General features: G+C 46.4%; 1 protein-coding gene across 3 annotated transcripts in view; it reads right to left on the bottom strand.

Moving 5' to 3' along the window:
* The window catches only part of ehbp1 (EH domain binding protein 1), a 63,153-nt gene that overhangs the window by 16,789 nt on the left and 33,464 nt on the right, over positions 1–12,900 (bottom strand). The window contains exons 14-20 of one of the 3 annotated variants that reach the window (XM_061285146.1): positions 12,462–12,503; positions 12,141–12,290; positions 5,269–5,419; positions 3,644–3,847; positions 2,608–2,765; positions 992–1,130; positions 828–928 (exon numbers count right to left, since the gene is read on the bottom strand). In XM_061285146.1, coding sequence (XP_061141130.1) covers positions 828–928; positions 992–1,130; positions 2,608–2,765; positions 3,644–3,847; positions 5,269–5,419; positions 12,141–12,290; positions 12,462–12,503 — 945 coding nt within the window. The remainder of the gene's footprint in view (positions 1–827; positions 929–991; positions 1,131–2,607; positions 2,766–3,643; positions 3,848–5,268; positions 5,420–12,140; positions 12,291–12,461; positions 12,504–12,900) is intronic. The other 2 variants (XM_061285147.1, XM_061285148.1) reach the window with 2 other exon arrangements.

Here is a 12,900-nt window from a genome sequence, read left to right as displayed (position 1 = left end):
ATCATGAAGACCTCAATTTATGAATCACCATGAATGATAGTTGCATGAAATTCTCCTGCAATATAATCTATCCACTTAAGTCAGCTTTCTTTCCAGATGTTTGTACTTGCTATTCCGCAGACTGATGAGAATGTTCATTCACATAACAAATCTCCATTTTATTGCTGATGCTCTTTTTTCTGCTTAATGGGAAGAAGAACTAGTGCGAAAGTTTGCCCCCCCCCCCTTGTTCCAACCAGGCAAGCACTTTTCTCTCTGCGCCTGTGTGTGTCAATTCCCAGTAGCTCTCCGCCTCCTCCTCGTGGAGCCTCCCTTTCCTCTCGCTCTATCGCCATATTTTTCTCCTTGGCAAATCAATTTTACACATGATCAGCCCACTCCCCTTGCCGCGCTCGGCCCGGCCGTAATTAAGAGCAGGGAAATTACCATATATATTATATTAATGCAAACATCATTCAGCAGGTAATTCTTGGCTGATCGGGATAATGGAAAGGTTCAACACCCATTAACCCTGGAGCCCGGGCGGCGGGGTGCGCGTGTGCCTGTGTGTGCGTGAGAAAGGATGTGGGGTCGCCGATAGAGGAGAGGGCTGCTCGGGAAGAGACGCGCGTTGAAATTATAGCATTCTGATGGACACACACTCAAGTTGAAACACAGGCCGAGTGGAGTGCGAGCGTGTGTAATGTGTACACACTAAGTCAACTCCTTGGGGTGTGGGGGAAAGAGCTGCCAATAAAATAACAGACCTCAAATAAGAGTGTACATGGTGTACCTAATGTTGTGGTTTGGTGTGTTTAAAAAAAAAATGATTTGACAGCGAGACAAACCTCTTCCTCAAACGGTCGAAAGATGTCGAGCTCCGTCTGCAACCAGTCATCCTCTTCGGCCTTCTTTGGGTCCTCCGGAGCAGACTTCTGCCTTTTTACCTCTGTGGGAAGGAGGCAACATTAAAAATGTCCTTTTAATGACTGAACGGACGGCACGGACGTACCTGGACGGTTGTCCACGTACTGACTGAAGGACTTGAGCTGGGTCTTTCTGACTGCCGAGTCCTTGTTGAAGACCACGGGGCTGCGCAGCCTCTCGGTGGCCCGGCGCAGTCTCTCTGCCCGCAACTGCTCCGCGTTATTCTGCGCGACACAAAATGAGGTCAACCAATCACACCAATCAACCGACCACAAGAAGAAACAAACCTTGGAAGTAACCGACCAACTAATCTGACTCAATCTCCCACCTGGGAACCAAAGTACCCCATCCAAACGCACATTTGTGTGCATGTAAACACGTGTGCGCAAACACACCTGCTGCGGGAGCTCCACGCAATGTCTGCTAGAACGTGATACCTTAGCAACACGGCTGCTTTGTTTGTTTGCGTCCGCGTCGACAAACAGGGATCGACAAACGCGCGTGCGAGCGCGCGCACCCTCTCCGCACACACAGGGGAGAGACGCCAAAAAAAGGAGGCAATTAACTTGACTTTCAACAAAAACCTCCAGCCAGAAAATATATTCAAATTATGCAAAAAGGCTAGAAAGGCTATTGTTTTCAAAGTGAACACGTGTTAAAAAGCGCCACGCTCGCTTCTACTGCTATCAACGCGCCAGAAAAAAAAAAAAAAAAGTCAAAAGTAAAGTCAAAACGCTTTATTAGCACGTTTCCAAATGAGCCAAGCCAAGTGGAAAAAGAAAGCGACAGAGTTGAATGCTAACGCTAATAGGACGGGCAAAAGTGTAATAAAGTCGACAATTAGGGGCAAACATGTTCCGCTGCTTAAGACGGCGGCAGATAGTCGAACGGCGCACACATAAGCAGGACTCGTTAATGTCGCTTTCGACTGCTGGCTCACAATGGCGGCAATTAAGTAAGTCTCTTCTTCTTCTGTTTGCTTGGATAAGCCACTCAAAAAAACATCAAGTGATGAAACACACAAAGCAAGACTTAGCAATTTAACATTTTTTGGACCTTGCATAAATCGGATGGATAATGCGTCACACGCATGTAAATCAATCAAACTTAAACGTCGACGCAAATTAATTTACATGTGCCCGCAAGTTTCTGAATTCAAACCCCCGCAAAATCTGGCGGACATTGCACGCGCAATCTGAAGTGTGATGCTGCGACGGTTCAAGCGGGGACACGCACACACACACACACACACACACGCTGTTTCAGTCCAGTGGCCGTAAAGGGCTAAGCCCTTTTTGGCTTTGAACACAAGAGGTTAGTTATGTGAATCGATGATCAAAGTGTCGCCATAAGCGCACGCCCACACACATACGTGGCCTTAGTCCACTCGACATTCCCATCAATCAATTAAAGTGATGTTAAGACTTCGCCCGACTCAATATTCACATCAGAAGCTACACACACTTACACCGGAGAAGGTCACAGTCAATAGCGACTATTGCCACGCAGGTGAGCGTCGGGCGCGTAGGACGCAGCAGAGTGACAGCCGGGGGTCGATGGATCTGATCAATGGGACTTTTAAAGAAGCGTCTATTCCCATTTTGGCCCATAGAGTCTTCAACTATGGCTCATTTTGTTCAAAAGTACCACCAATGTCCCATTAAGTCTAATTTGATGTCTCCATTATAGCTTAGGACATACCTCCCCTCCGTCTCCAGGGCTGAGCGGCGAGGCGGAGGAGGAAGAGGTGGCGGTGGGCGTAGATGAGGAAGAAGAGGAGGACGGCGATGAAGGGCCGGCGGTGAGGGAACTGGGTCGGACCTCGCTCAGCTTCTTCAGTTTCAGGTTGCTGTTTCCACCTGAAACAAATGCAAAGAAAATACATGAGGAACATGAGGCGGCGCTCATAAAATTTCATCCAATCATCTAAAAAAATAAAATAAATATCAATTCTTAAAAAAATAAATAAATAAACTGAGCTAGTCCCCTCTGATTCTCTCTGGGACTAAATTTACACACTTCACCTAACACGATATCCATTTTCATTGATTGTTGCCGGACATGATTTTCACCTTCCAGAGGCAGCTTGCAGGGAAGGAGGGGCAAGCACAGCACCCCTGCAGGGCTGCCACGCTGCATGGAGGCACATGAAAGAGGAGCAGGGAGACCTTTTCGTGTGTCACGCGCAACATGATGCATGACACCGGACTACATTTTACCATATTGACAAACTGTTTCCATCCATTCGGACTGAGGAATATTCAGTAAGGCGGACGTGCTAACTGGTGCTAACCGTGACCCTCGTGAGGGAAATCGGTTCAGAAAATGGATGGATATTTTTTTCAAGCTAACTAAAAAATAAAAAAAAATCTTTTCTGCAAGCATGCAACTTTGAAAGTCATTTTTTTCCTCACTCAGCCTGATCATGACTTTCTTGCCACTTTTAATTATTAGGGCTTTTTCATGAATAATAAGATGACTAAAACATCAATGAGGAGGCAACATAACACAACAACAAAGGTGTGAAGATAGTGCACTTGAAAAGACTGCCTGGTTTTCATGTCCTTCTTCAAGCCACACATCAGCAGGAAAAGACAAACACAAAACATGAAAAAGTCTTCAGATTTGGGAAGCACTTTTCTTGAGTAAAATATGTGAAAGAAAAGTTAAAAAAAAAAGTGTGTTACAGAGGAGCACCAGACAGCCAAGCATGCAGCACCACAGCCAGCGACTTTACCCGAGGGTGATAACTCAGAGCTGGGGTTAGTAAACTCCGGAGGCCCCCGGCTGCAGCTGGATGGAGGCGCCTCCAGTGGGTTAGCGGCCAGGTCAGACGAAGAAGCTGCGCTCTCAACAGAGTCACCCTTCACATTGACGTCCTCACCCTTCCTACTATCAAAGCCATCGTCGCCATGGCAACCCTCTTCATCATCCAACATATCTGTGGATTATTAGTAAGACAGGACAAGGTGAGAGGGGGAAAAAAAAAAAGGTTGAATAGCAAGGAAAGTGGTTAGTTTTAGAAAAGTCAGTTTAGCAACATGTGGTCTGTCATGAGCAGGCCCAAAAAATTATTTAAGATGCCAAAACAGAAAATCTGCTGGTTTGATTTAACAGTGCATTTTCGGATAATTTCCTATTTTTCTTACTCAGCCTCCGAAAACAATTCAGCCCAGAAACCTGAAATTTGGTGGGCATGCATCACGAGGGGACCCGCAAAAAAAGTCCCAGGATGCCAAGTTTGATAACTCGTCGTATAACAAGAAACTCTTCCTGACAATGAAAAGAGACAAACAATAACAGCGTCTTCCATTTGTTGTTGTTTTTTCTCTCTTCTTAATTTGCTTTCTGCGATTTGGAGCGTGCTTGCAAGTGGCTGGGGCTTAATTAAAGGCGCTGGAGTTGGAAAGTTTCTTTGCGGGCAGAAAGACGAAGGGTGGAGGGTGTTAGGTTGAGTTGCATTGAAAGAGAGAGAGAGAGAGAGAGAGAGCGAGTGAGAGAGAGAGGCTAGGATTAGGCGTTCTGCTCGGCAGGCCTTGTGTAACGCAGCCCACAGCACTTCTCTTCCTCGTTCGTTTTCTTCTTCTTCCCGGTTCCATTTTTAATGAGATCAACAATTAGTGCGATTCAGAGATATTGAAGGAGCAACTTGTACTTCTCTTTTTTTGCCACGTATGCATTTGACTCAATTTTCTTTGGAGACAAAAAGTCATTTGTTTTGAACATTTGATTTTACCAGACTAAAAAAAAATTGCCTTTGAAAGAAATAAGGTAAATGAAAAGAATAATAAATAATAAATCTGCCTTCATTATATATTGACCACAAAACTAGAGCTCATTGTTCCCCTAAACAGCCTTTGAAACTTTAGGAACAAAAGACAAGTTGGCGCAAGTTTATGAAATGACAAAAAAAAGATTTGCAGTAGGTCAAACGTCCAAATACTTTTGAACAAAAGCCACGCTGCCCTTGATCGGTCCATCATCTCGCATAAACATTTCCTAACAACAGAGGGCTTATCGTTAACGCGTCAGACGCAAAGGAGAACGGCAAAGGCTTTGATAACGCTAATTTTCATAATAACCCATCATTTGTAGGAAAATGGAAAGCAGCGGGGAGCGTGAACGCTAAAGTTTCACAGACTCGACGGGTCGGCTATTAGCTGGGTTGGCTATACGGAGCCTGAACTGGGGTCTTAGTGTGTTGTGTTGATTAACAATTACCGGGTGATCCAAACCCATGGTCGGTGCAAAATGACATTTTGTTTTTCCTCCGAGGATTAGCGGAACCCCTTGAGAGAGCGTAATGGCGATGTGTGCTTACAGTGTTAGCATGGCAAGTAGAGTGCTAATGCGTGTGCTAACCTGCAGCAAGGCTTGGAAACTTTCCGCCCTTCAAAGCGCTGCCGGCCGACACGTCCAGGTTCATGTCGGACATCTTGACTCCGGATCGAGCCTCCGCGATCAGTTGCCTGGCTCGTTCACGCAGCTGCCGCCGCCGCTCGGCATCATGTTCCTACGCAAAAAAACGTTTTTAATCAAATGATGTCAGAATTACCGCCTCAGGCAATCAACTATATTTTATGGGCCAAAATTGATCTCAATGAGACGGGCAACAAGGACAACATCTCTTCCTGGAAGACCTAATCAAAATGAACACGTGTAGTGTACACAATAAATACACATGCGGTATTGAGCCGTCGTCATCGGCCTAATGTCAGAAATGCCATCTTTGGCGGCGATTCAATCTGATTTCACTGATAACATGCGCACACAAGTGTATACACACACACACACACATGCACACACAGTGTGAGAGCAAACACTTAAACGGCAGGTAAATAATGACCATCCTGACAAGCACACATCATTGGTGTCTGTTTGTAAATGGCGGTAATAGGATGCAAAGGCAAAAAAAAAAAAAGTTTACCACAATACATTTCACAAATGTTGTGCAAGTGCCGCAACCTCCAGACGTTAGTTACTCTCTCCGTAACTTCTCCCTCCCTGTGGTTTCCTCTTAATCAGGCTTCTCCATATTGAAGCAGGTTTTTTTTTCCTCCTCATTTTTTAAGGTGCCCGCTTATTCAAGCGGGACTCCTATTTATCCATTAACAAAACAAGCAGCGCCCCGCTAATGAGCTACATCTCTCCATTTCCATGTCAATTGTTTGTTTGTAGCCATTGTCGGTGCCGGGGACAATGGGGCTGTATTGTCAAGGCAGGCAACTTTAATGCACTCTCTGAGAGGGTGTATGCGTGTGTGTGCCCAAGGGGATGCCCAAAGGGAGATGGGAACAGACCTTTAAAGAGATAATGATACACACACACACACACATTAGGGAAATGGAGTGGGGGGTGGAAGGGGGGCACAAACAATTAAAAGTGAGAGAAGATAATCACTATTGTAAAAAAAAAAAGTTGACAGTGTGGAAGAAGGAGGCTGCCACAAAAATAAAATAAATGACATGAAATGAATAAATGCAAAATCAATTAACATTCCAGTAACGTATTAAGTAATAAAGTGAAAACGTTTCTACAGTGACATACAAAATCAGCTCTGTGGCATTCCACAAGGCTCAATGTTAGGTCACCTATTTTGTTTATTAGCAAGCTTTTATTTCAACGCATTTTCACCCGTTACCTGCGTCACATGACTGCCCGTTTTGTTATTTCCATTGAAAAGAAAGTAGACTCAACTTTTTGTTAGTATGCAAAAAAGGCTCCCTAAGCAGAGACAAAAGCCAAGCAAGAGCGGTACGACCAGTTCATGAATAAACATGACTCGTCTTTCTATTTCCCATTTTTGCATTGCCTTGCAAAAATGACTTTGCCTCCCTCTTTGGCTTGTTGTAATTATCTTGCATTTGACTCTGTTTTCCATGCGGCTTTTATGAGTGTAATATGATAAAGGGCAATGTCGTAGGAAGGCGGCGGGCCTCCTGGCAATGGACTGATTGCAGATACCAACACAACCAGCAGGTTTGAGTGTAGCAATAAGCATATATAGCTCGTGCGGCCCAAACACGATGTGGGGGGGGGGGGGGGGGGGGTGAAACACCACCTTCTATTTTTTGGCGAGCAATTCCGGGGGACACAAGATGGGGAAAATTGACTGCGTCTGTCCAGGGGCAAGGATTAACGCTATGGAAAAATGCATGTGACCGGCACCAGCCGAGCTCAGTCAGCTATAAAGACACTGATTGCAAAATAAGAGAACACGTATCAGCACAATATATTGCAACGCGTTATCTCGGGTAAGACGTCCCCGGAAAAAACACTGATTCAATGAAGACAGTGTTGCTTTGAACGCGTGTTTGTCATACCAACATGTATCGAAAGGGAGGAGTGCAATCCAATGTCAGTTGGATCTCACGATGGGATGGAATTTTCCAAAGAAACCAAAAGAACAACTTTTGATGTTTTCCCAGCGTTTGATACAATAGCCACCATAAATGACCTCATGCACAAAGCAAAGCAGCCTCCGACTGATACGGTAAAAAAAGGATGAGTAAACCCGGTGGTCGGTGGGAAGCGTAACTGTAAGAAAGGAAACACAGGGAGAAAGAGGCTTTTTGTAAATGGCAAGAGCGAGAACAATCACGTCTGCCGTCCACCGCTGGGCACCTCCAGGGGGAGGACGGGCGAAACGCTTGAGTGCGAGACTGACACAGAGGGCTCCTCGGTGGGCTTGGCGTCTGGACGAGGGCCCCTCTCTGCTCTGGAGGTTCTTTCTCTGGCTCTTTTTTTTTTTTTTAAGGTTGCTCTTTTCCTGTGCGCGGAGGAGAGCATGCACCGCTAGCCGCGTACAGAGAGCTGGCGTGGGCACGCGGCGATGCCACCCATCCACACACAATCGCTATCTGGAAGAAAAAAAAGGGGGCTTGCCAACCTCCCAGATAGCCAGCCAGTCTGGCAGCCAGTCATGCAGGTCCAGACATTTGTCATGACAGGCTAATTCACGGTCGAGAGGTGCTTTAGGTCTCTATCTCGCCCGGCCACACGCACTGCGACGGCGCGCACGAACACACCGTTTACAACAACTTCATGATGAACAAATCACCGGACGATTCATTTTTTTTCACTGCCAGCATTTTCTCGACTTTTTTTCCTGGCAAACTTAAATGACGCGTTTGTTTGAATGATGCAATTCCCGTCTTACGCTGTATTAAATGGACCGATCCGCTTTTCTCTTAATGAAGGCGTGTTGTCTGTAGCAACACGGTACGGTGGCTCTTCTTTAATTCTTTATCAAATGCATTGATCGCCGTGGGCTCCGCCTCACACGCCCATTGATCCGCGCACTCTGTCTGGAGGCAGACGATAAGCCCCCCCCTCCCCTCCCCCTTTTCTGTCCCCTCCTCACCCGCTCTTTTTCTCACCCCCTTTGGCGAAATCGGAAAAAGAAAATCTCGGAACATTTTTAGCGTATGTGAACGTTACATACTGGATATACGAGTTGTCGCCACTGAGCTAGCTTAGTCGCGTCATCGCCACTTCTTTCAAAGCACGGCGTCTGAGAAAGTTGGTGACAGGCTGTAAAGAGAAATGGACACCATCCAAAAGTAAAAACTGTATTCACGAGACAATTTAGCTTTGTAAACAGCCAAAGTGTGGAACTATGGTCTTGTGTGTCGGTGCCTAACAAAGAACATTTGTCCTGATGGACAGGTAGAACAGGATACGCACTTAAACACATCAGCCGGGCGAGTAATATGGGAAAGGTTTGCCCTTTAAACCCAAGGGACAACTGTCATGGAGCAGGGGGGGGGGGGGGGGTAAATAAACGCAAGAAAACATCGGTTGAACTTTGTGGCTCGCGCACGCAAATATTGACCTTTGATTATAATTCATAAGACTAGAATTTAAAAATACGTGACCAACAACTACACTTAAAATTTTGACAACTGAATAGCTTGTCAAGCTAACAAATATCAGCATAGTAGTATCGGGGCATTTTTACTGTATCGCATTCTGGCTCGTGTCTAAAAAAAAAAAAGCATCGGTAACGCCACTCGTGTTCTGTAGCTGTCATTCCAAAAAGAAAATGTCCGCCTGCCTGCTGATGTGTGTGCTTGTTCTGCTGACCTATGCTCTCCTCTCCCCTCCCGCAGTCCTTAATTGTAGCCCACAGTGACTGTTGCTTTCATGTAAGGTCACACGGGTCCACTCCTCTCGCTTTGCTTCCCCTGCGCTCACGGAAAAAACACTTTCTTTCTTGCAACCTCCATTTCCACCCTTTATCTACGCTGACCTAAAAAAAAAAAAAAAAAAAACATATCGGAACAGGCGAGTGACAGCAGAGGTGTCGAAAATCATGATTTGAGTGTTTTGAGTTACAAGCGTGATTGCCGAATGAACTTGGCTTGTATCGCAAGTTACTTTTAATTCATCATCGAGTGCCATCCCCCCCCACCAAAAGTGTTAAATTCATATTCATTTAGATTTTTTTTTTTTGGTGCCGTTCCACCGTTTGAGAAGTCATGTTATGCTAATTGCGTCATGTCCAGTTACTTTTTGTCCGCGGCGTCTTGTCTCGCTTGAGCTCGTCTTGTTCATTAGCAGACGGGAGGAGTAATTTCACAGCAGCATAGTCATGTTAATTGTCACTGTGATGACGACCGTGTAAGTGTGTACCTGTTCGCTGTGTGTGTGTGTGTGTGTGTGTGTGTGCGGGACGCACACACACATACACATTCCTCCGTGTTTTCCAGGTACGAGACTTCCCTGCTCACTGACTCGTTGAGATTCCTATAATTGGGTCCCGTTTGATTTTTGCCGACGTGAGACCCCCACCTCGCCGACACGCCTCCGCCGCGGAGGGGACGCCAGGGTCTCCGCTGCGCTGACCCCGGCGGCTCCCCCGCCATCGCTTGCACTCTGAACCCGACTCTGCTGCTTTTCCCGTCATTCCTTTTGTGGCCAAAACAAGAAGCTTCCATACTGCCTACCGAAATCGCCCCTTCGTATTTTCCCTCGACCAGCTCTCGAGCGCAAGATGGAGGCTGTGTTGTTCTAAAGTGACGGATGACCAATATTACTGCTGACGAGTTGTGATGACTTTTCTGTCTGCTCAAACCGCAAACACATCGTCCAATAAATTCAAGCAAGAAGTCTGTGACGAAACCCGAAAAAATGGGAACACTTGGCATTTGTGTAAAACATGGCCTGCACTCCTTAACTCTGTTCTCCCTTTCTTCTGCGAGTGCCCCCATCCTTCCCCCTCCTCTTTTTGAAGCATCTGCCCCTAATGAAACTAAATAGTTGGCCTGGGAGTTCCTTTGGACCGTGTGTGTTGGAGTGTGCGGGGAGATGTGTCGTGGCCGAATCGGGCGAAGGAGAGATCAAAGACGCCAAGTGTGTGTGTGTGCCTGTGTGTGTGTGTTAATGAGCAAGAGTAATGCAGGCCCGTTGCATCACAAGAGCCCGAGCAAGCCGAGAAGAAAGCGGTCGCGCACACGCACTCGCATGCCTCGTGTTCATGTTTGACACAATCGCTTGCAGCACTTCAAGAGGGAAAACGTCAAATGTTTTATGTTCACCTTTCAGCTCCTCCTTGAGTCATGCAGCCCGTTTAAACGACCGCGGCGGAGACCTTAAAAGGACCGACACCGTCCGAAAAGTTTCCGAAAACATAACAGACGTTCGACTAATGTTAGCAGTCGACTGTGCACTTTTTCTTGTTTACTTTTAGATTTCTTTTTTTACCTTTGCTTTGATGAAATATTTTGAAATATGACATCATAATAATAGTTTATAAAAATAATAATAATTTGATATCTGAAAATGAGCGATAAATTTTTTTTAAAAGTTTGGCGAGCATTGCAGACCAATGCATTTATTTGTCCAATTATCAACTAATATCGACAAACGCGTGTAAACAATTTAAAAAGCGCAGATTGAACCGTACATCAGCAACCCACGCAAGACGACCCCCCCCTTTTTCGTCTTAGCCACTTCCCGGGCCGGTTTAATTGAATTAAGTCTTACCTTATGCATGCTAAACAGCACGGCGGCTACTTAGAAGGAAGATGGTGAATCGGGTTGATAACACACACACACACACACACGTGCACATACGCACACTCACGCTAATCAAAAGAAGACATCGAGTAATCTAATCTGAATCACTGGCAATTATCAGCACGTTGGCCTCGGGGGCCCGTCGCCTTCCTTTGATCAATGCTTTCTATTAAAAAAAGTGTAAACAATTCAATAGGCGCATGGGTGGTGGGGGGCTCGAGGAGGAGGGCAGGGGGGGGTTAGAGCAGAGTGGCTGCCCTTGCAAAGTCAGACAGCTGGTCGGCCATCTCGAAAGACGAGGCGGGCCGCCGCCGCCGCTGCCGCCGCACCTTCTTCTTCTTCCTCAAAGATGTGCGGCACAAGCGGCTTTGAATTAATTAGCTTTCCTTCCGTTGTGGACCTTGGAAGGTCCTTGGAAAAAGGCCGCTTGTTTGTTTCCTCTGGATTACGTGCATGTATTTGCATGTGGAGGAAATTCAAGGGCACGCGTTTCTCTTTGCGCACTCGCAGCTGCCGCCTTTCAGATATTTCATTACCAAAGCCGGCGTTTATAGGAATGTCATTATTGTTCTCTCCCTTCAGAGTTTGGCCACTGTTGCTTTTGCCAGGTTAAGGACTTTGAGGTTACCAATCTCAGGATTTATGAAAGACTTGAGTTTGTTTCCGTCCAACTCAACTTGAACTTGCCATTGCAAAGCAGAAAGTTGCACATATGTGACTTCTTCCTTATGCTAACTCCTCCTCGAGTGGTTCAGTGGAGCGTGATGGCAATTTGGCCCTCAAACGTAACCCCCCTGACAGGTGTTGTTGCTGTGGGAAAAGAGTGGACGCACGTTCGGATGGCGTGTCACGATGATTCCGCGGGTAGGGGGATGACCAAAGAGCGAGAGGACTGTTTAAGGGGGGGGGGAAAGTTGACATGACAGCTTTTGACACGGTCAAGAGAGTGTGAGCACAAGTTAATGAGCAGGAGGTCTCCTCTCTTGGCTCAAGAGGACATTTTTGGACAAGAGGGTGCTGTGAAGAGAGTCTGTGCTACACGACACTACAGTAGACCCTCTTTTTTTTTTTTTGCAGGCTTAGGAGATGAAAGCGAGACACATTTTAATTCAACTCACTCTGGGAAAAAATTAACTCTCGACATCAGTTTCACTAACAGACTTCATGTGATGTGGTTGATATTGTACCAAAAAAAAAAAAAAATCCAAACTCACATCACAGACATTGGAGCCTCTGCCCGTTGTGGCGGCGACGCCCGCGTTGGGGACGCTCTTATTGCCGGCCTTCATGGCGGCGTCGCGGCGGGCCTGCTCCAGGAGCAGCCGGGCTCGCTCTTTCAGCTCCTCCTGACGGGATAAGGTTTTCTGCGGGAAGGAGCAAGAGCAGACATTTGCTGAACTGAAACAAAAGATTTAGATAAGGCACTGTTCAAATAAACGGGTCACAATGGTATGGATGATTGAATCAGTCCATTATTCAAATGAGTAATCAATAGGTTGATGGATCCAACTCGTGGTATGTTGTAGCCTGGTTACCTTCTCACTAGGAGGGCTGGAAACAGGGGCAGGTGCCGGTTCCTATAAAAGAGAAAACAAATGGGGAAGCTCTGTCGAAATGGATCTGGGCCATATTCAATTGATTGTGTATCATTGGCATTGCGTAACTGTGTGTGCGTATCAAAAGTGGGCCGGGCTGTGTGCTTCTCGCGAGGCGTTTAAATGCGGATATAAAATGGGGGTGTCATAGCTGTCAATGTGGGCTTCCCCCCCGCCCGTCCTGTGACCTTTCCACTTGTAAACAGGAAGCATGAGGGGAGGGGAGGGGACGATAGCAAAGCATTTAACGCGTTCCTGTGCGAGAGACGTGTGCTCGCAGCAAAAAAAAAAAAAAGCACAGCATCACCACGCCTGACTGGTCACAGGACCGACTGCCATCAAGCCAGGGGATGAGAAATGTAATGAAAAATATGATTAC

This window comes from Syngnathus typhle, linkage group LG8, assembly GCF_033458585.1.
Source record: "Syngnathus typhle isolate RoL2023-S1 ecotype Sweden linkage group LG8, RoL_Styp_1.0, whole genome shotgun sequence".
Lineage (NCBI taxonomy): Eukaryota > Metazoa > Chordata > Actinopteri > Syngnathiformes > Syngnathidae > Syngnathus > Syngnathus typhle.
This window is presented reverse-complemented; position numbering and strand designations above follow the sequence as displayed.